Source organism: Myotis brandtii, unplaced genomic scaffold, assembly GCF_000412655.1.
Source record: "Myotis brandtii unplaced genomic scaffold, ASM41265v1 scaffold695, whole genome shotgun sequence".
In the NCBI taxonomy this organism is placed as follows: domain Eukaryota; kingdom Metazoa; phylum Chordata; class Mammalia; order Chiroptera; family Vespertilionidae; genus Myotis; species Myotis brandtii.
The window spans coordinates 1379489-1385279 of NW_005370716.1; the positions used below are offsets into that span (position 1 = coordinate 1379489).

The 5791-nt window shown below is 51.1% G+C and overlaps 1 protein-coding gene across 1 annotated transcript in view; it reads left to right on the plus strand.

Annotated features, from left to right (window-relative positions):
* Window positions 1–3205, plus strand: part of FATE1 (fetal and adult testis expressed 1) — a 4731-nt gene extending 1526 nt beyond the window's left edge. The window contains exons 3-5 of the mRNA XM_005881966.2: window positions 1713–1819; window positions 2222–2300; window positions 3049–3205. Coding sequence (XP_005882028.1) covers window positions 1713–1819; window positions 2222–2300; window positions 3049–3180 — 318 coding nt within the window. The 3' untranslated portion in view covers window positions 3181–3205. The remainder of the gene's footprint in view (window positions 1–1712; window positions 1820–2221; window positions 2301–3048) is intronic.
* The last annotated feature ends 2586 nt before the right edge of the window (window positions 3206–5791 follow it).

Below are 5791 nucleotides of genomic sequence, written 5' to 3' on the forward strand. Positions count from 1 at the left end.
ATTTAGTTATTTATTTTGAATTTTTTATTTTTTAACACAAATATATTTAAATACAAAATTATATATATCAGGGCTGGGGCAATGGTAAAGCAAGTGAGGTTCCTTTTGCTTCCTGGCTGTTAGGAAATCCAGTCAATGGAATCTGACCATTTTGTAGCCAATCCTTTAAGCTACAAAAGGGAATATTCTAGAAAAAATGGTGGTCATATTGTTGCAAAGGATACTGGGAAAAGGCAGCTCTTTGGGAGAGAAGAAAGACCTGCTTGTTCTAGGGAATCATTTGAGTCCAGTATTTCTGTAGCCAATTCTGTTAGCTACATTCACCAGTGGATGAAGGCAAGTTTTAGAAAAATGGTTTACACTGTTGCAAAGGTTACTGGGGAAAGGCAACAAGGCTGGGGAGCAAGAGTACCTAACTGTTTTAAGGAAGTAAGTTCCTGACTGCCAGCCAGGTTGGGTGGGAGGGGCAGATAATTGTTCCATGTATATACCTTCAGTTAATGCCCCCATTTTCCACCTTGGTCCTCAAGACCACCCCAGTGTCCCTGCAGCCTCCAAGTCCGGGGCCTTTCTGAGCACTGCCAGGTGGGGACCCCCCTCAGTTGCTCCTCATTTGCTTCTGAGCCACACTGAGGCTTGCTTCATTCCTTATTGATACTTTCTGGATTCTACAATATTGTTGAACTCTTTCATTCTCTGTTGGCTCTTCCATTATCTTCTTTCCTATGGGCTTATAGCATTTTACTGTCTTCATTGTCATTTTAATGGAGTCTTAAGGGGGAGCAATGTCAAGTATGAGAGGTATCATAGTGTAATGGTTAAGAGAACAACCTCTGGAACAAAATGTCTTGGGTTCAAATTACTGCTCTGCTACCTATCAGTTATGTGACCTGGGCAAGTTATTTGACCTCTCTGTGTCTCTGTTTTCCCAACTTTCAAAATGGGATGATAGTAATACCTGTTTTGAAGAGTCGTGATGAGGATTTAATGGCTTGATATCGGTAGGAGTTTAGAGGATGACATGGTCCTTGGCATGTGGTGTGTCTTGAACAAACATATTGTGAGATATTTCATCTTGCATGGGAAACCCAGAGCTGAGGTTGGAACCCAGGTGGGTCTGTCACATTCTGCTCCTCTAGCTCACACTAGCTCTTCAAGGCACAAGATACCTCTGGCCCCAGAGCTCTGGGCCAGAGACATCCACTCCAGTTATTAGGAAATGGGTAGAAATGAAAGACATGGGGATGTCTGGGCTCACCCAGAGAAAGAGAAAGAGGCTATGGTTTCCCAGTAGCCAGACTTTTATCCTGAGTTCTGATACCATGCGTCCTTGGGGAAGTGCAGTCACCTCTCTAGGAATCAGTTTCCTTGGCTCTAAAATCGAGGTTTTCTGTTCTCCTTCAGTGGTTCCTGAGACTCAGCTGTCTGCATGTGACAGTGCTGGCAGAGAGACCCCTATCACTGCTTTTCCTTCACTGAAGCCTAGATGACCAGGAGCTACTGGGGATCATGGTGTGGGTAGAGTGGTGGCAGGAAGCCAACTTGTGAGCCTCCAAGGCTCCCCTAATGGTCTGAAGCTTCAAGCCCCTGATTCTGGAGGATAAGACACCATGTGACTCCTGGGGGCGGGTGTACCTGGGCAAAGTGTGGGGCAGCCACATTTCTCAGCTGGGGCTATGAAGGTTCCTTTGACTGACCATTTCTTTACTTAGGGTTCTCATCTGCCGGTACGCAGAATGGTAAGAGAACAAGGCCATGAGGATGGTCATCCCCAGGAGTGTCCTGGCAACTTCCATGGCAAAAGATTCCATTATAAGCGGTAAGATGGATCCCAGAGACCCTACAAGAGGAAAGGAGGAGCTTCCTGGGCAGGGACCGGGGTGGGCCAGAGAGTCTGGCCAGCAGACTGGCCAGGAAGGGCTTGGGAGCAGCTGACCATGATTGTTGGAGACGTGTTGCTTCCTCACCACAGCCCATGAGCCTCCTGGCCCCTTGCCTATTTGAGTCCTCTGAGTGCTCTTCAGCTGGGCTGGGCTGGGTCCCAGCCCTCAGGCCTTAGGACATGCTTACCAAGGAAGGGGAGGACTAGAGGCTGACAGAGTCACTGTCCAGAGAAGCCCCTGATCTTATTCACTTGCCCTCATGGCTTTCCTGTGCTTCCTGCCAGGCCTGGCCTGGGACAACCAGCACCTCTGAGTCGCTGTCTTTTCTTATTTCCCAGCAACTCAGAGGCAGATATAATTGCAGAGATTGGCTTGGAAGAGACACATGAACTGGAGATAGAAGCCATAAGAAAACAGGTGACTGTCTGCTGTGCTGGGGACTCACTTGGTGGGTGGAGGCAGAATCTTGGTGCTTTGGGGGTAGGTGGGCCTCAACAGCAATAAATCGTCCCCCTTGAGGTTGCATAGCCATTCCAGTCATCTCACCCTCTAGCAGCCGAATTGAGGTCAGGCTCTCCTCCCCTACTCTCAATGCCCATGGCACCCAAGTCCCATCTTGTTGTCAGCCTTAGGTCAGCTTTAACACGAAGAGAAAAAGATGACAAAGAGGGAACATAAGAAGATGTTGGCATCTATTCAGAGAGAATGGCTAAGAGGTCTGAGATAGGGGTCTTGGGTGGGCAGAGACTGCAGAAGCCTTGGACACGGATGTGGGTGTGGAGGGTTATCAACCTAGTGGCCCTCTCTGGCTCCTGAGTGTTACCCCATCTTGGAGCCCTCACTCCAGTGCTGCTGCTTCATCCACACCAGCCCTCCTCAGGATTAAAATGCCCTTCCTTGCTCACCCTGCACAGCTGGGAAGGACTGGCTTTATCAAGACAACTGATGCATTCAGAGGAGGGTGCAAAGTGGCAGGACCTGCAAACTTAGGCAGCCTATCCCACTCCAGGCCCCTGGTATCAGCCGCTTCTTACCAGAGGTAGCCCCTGCTCCAAAAGGCAGCAAAGTCCCTTCCTGTTCGAACTTCATACTTTTTTCCAATTGGTGGGCCATGGGCTTCCCTAGAACAGCTTTGCTTACCAGCCTGCTGTTGGTCTCTCTGCAGCAGCGTGTGAACAATGAGCGTCTGAGAACCCTGGAGGACCAGGAAATTGCCAGAACCCAGAGGGAAGTTATGCTCTTTAGCATGCTGCTGTCGGTCTGCATAGTCAACCTGTGGCTGTGGATTCGCCAGTGATGCTTCACCAGCCATCCTACCAACAGAGCTTCCTCCTCCTTCCCTTTATTCCTTTCTTTCCCTGGGCCACCCTTGCCCTTCCTCCTTCTGTTTCCCTTTAGCTGCTGGGAGGTGCAGGAAGATCCAAAAGGGCTGAGATGCAGCCCTTTGGAGGGTCAAGAGGGGAGCATATGATCCTCACAGTAACACCAGTGGCAGGTGCTTCCTGCCTGTCCATCAGGACTCCACAGTGACCATCTTGTCCCTTTTGTTCCATCCTATGTGGCAGGGGCTTGGCTATGTTCTCCTGTTTCCTTCCACGTTGTGCACAGGGTTCTGCACAGAGAAAATGCTCAATAAAAGTTCAGTGATGGCAAACTCTAGTGGCTGAGTTTCTTGAATCCAGGACTCATGTGAGGCTCTGCTTCTCCCTCCTTCCCCCCCTGCCACTGTTCCCAGCCTTGCAGGGGCCTTCTTAGGGGCACAGCTTGCAGGTCCTTCCTGTTGGGCTCAGGCCAGCAAGTGCCTGTGGGAAGTGCTTGTGCAGCAGCTTGTCCGGGCCAGGTGTTACAGAGACTCAATCAGAGGAAATCTCCCGGAAGTGGCCAGAAAACTTTTCACTTCCCCAGGAGGAAACTGAGTCTTAGAGAGGGGGAACATGGCCCCGGGATTGTCCAGCAAGACCAGGACAGGGCTGGGTGTGAAACCTGTTCTCTTGAGTCCCTCCTACAGACTTGCTGGGATGAGGCCCCAACTCATCTCGGGAGGGAGGCCACAGGGAGGGGCTTTGAATTTTATTCATCCATGTCCACAACCCTGTGAAGCTCATCTCAGACAGGGTGGATTGTTGGGTAGGGCAGTGGGACTAAGCCTGAGCAGACGAGAGTGTCACTGCTTGGGGCCCAACCACAGGGCAGGTGTGCTGGGTTGCAGGCCTTTGGAAGAACTGCTATTCCTTTCCCTGGGGGACTGCTGTGCTGGGGACAAAGAGATAAATGCATGTCTCTTGGGGGACAGGGACCCAGAACATTCTCATTGGCTTTAGTGACTAACCAGACTATCCCCAAACCCCAAACTTATCATGAGTTCTCCATTATAAAGAAGAGAGAGTGTGTTAGACATGAGATGTAAAATAAACATGACTGCATGCATGTGTGTGTGGGGGGGGTGAGAAAGAGAGGGGGGAGAGGGAGAGAGAGAGAGAGAGAGAGAGAGAGAGAGAGAGAGAATAGAGAGGAGAGAGGAGAGGGAGGAGTGGGAGGAAGAGTGAGGGAAGTGAGGTGAAGGGAGAGGGAGATACTTGAGTCTTCAAGCCTACTCTGCCCCTGCCACACCCCTCTCTGGTTCTCCTTGACCCCCATAAAATAAGGGAATTTCTCCACTCCTGACTATCTTGGAATTACCATACTTCTAAGAACCAGGAGGCCTGAGTAGAACCTGGAGCCTCCCTGCCACCTACTAATGGGTCCTGGAGTACCTGGAGTCACCAGCGAGTTAGGAGGAAGACTGGGTTCCTCCTAGCAGGTCATGCCTCCACTCCCCACAGCCTCAGGACAGACCCAAGGTCTGGGGACTAATTAAAAGGAGCAGCCCACTGTTCAGGTTCAGTGAGGGGTAGCATGCATAGCTTCTTGCCACCAGTCCAACCCGCCCCGCCCCCCTGCCTTTGATGACATGGAAGGTAAGCCAAGCAGAGTGGAGTTGAGTGGAGCTAAGGGTGCCAGGAGGCCTGCCCTCCAGTGCTCCTCCTCAAGCTGCCCCATTCTTCCGTTTCAGCCGGGCCACGCAGGAAAGCTAAGAGGAAGAGAAGGCTATTGCGGGGCGGGGCAGTGCCTGCCTTTGGGACATGGGCATGTGTTTTTGTGAACAGACATGAACATGTTTGCAGAAAAAGTCTGGCTGAAAATATGTTGTGAAACAAAGACTCACCCTTGGGAGCAATTTAGCTGAAATGCAAACAGCGTGCTGGCCCCTTGGAGAAAGGCCTCCTGGGCTGGGGGAGCTAAGGTGGAGCCCTTGCCTGAGCCCTGGCTATTCCTCTACCCAGCATGACGTGCGACTGTCTGTTCCTAGTCCTGCCTGTCTGCTCCATCTCCAGGGTCTTCCAGAGGGAAACCGTACCCAGAGCTACTGCCTGCTGGCCTCCACTACAGCCTGGGATATAGGCAGTAGACCCCTCTGCAGGGTTCTGTGAAGGACCCTATTGTGAGGGCTGACTCTCTGGATATGATCTGTCTGGACTGTCTGCCTCCTTGATGCTATTTTTCTGCCAAGCTGCCTTGGCCTTGCCCAAGTTATCCAACCCTTCCCAACAAGCCTCGAACTTTCCCATGACATGTAGAGGGGGAGGCGGGGACTCATTTATAATTGTGGGTATGGGAGGGTTTTTTTTTCTGCAGCACGTTGTTTATTGCTCCTCTGTGAAAATTCCCATGGGTTGCCCAGGCTTGGTGTTAGAGGAGTATATAGCCAGTCCCCCAATTGGATCAGGAGCTGTTTGAAGGTAGGGGCTAGCTTCCATTGCCTTCCACATCCATGGCACCCAGGAGAAGCAAATGGATGGCCAGAATGCCTCCAACCAGGGTCCTCAGAGAGCAATTCTGGCCTGATTACCTCCCAAAGGGAGGGCTGG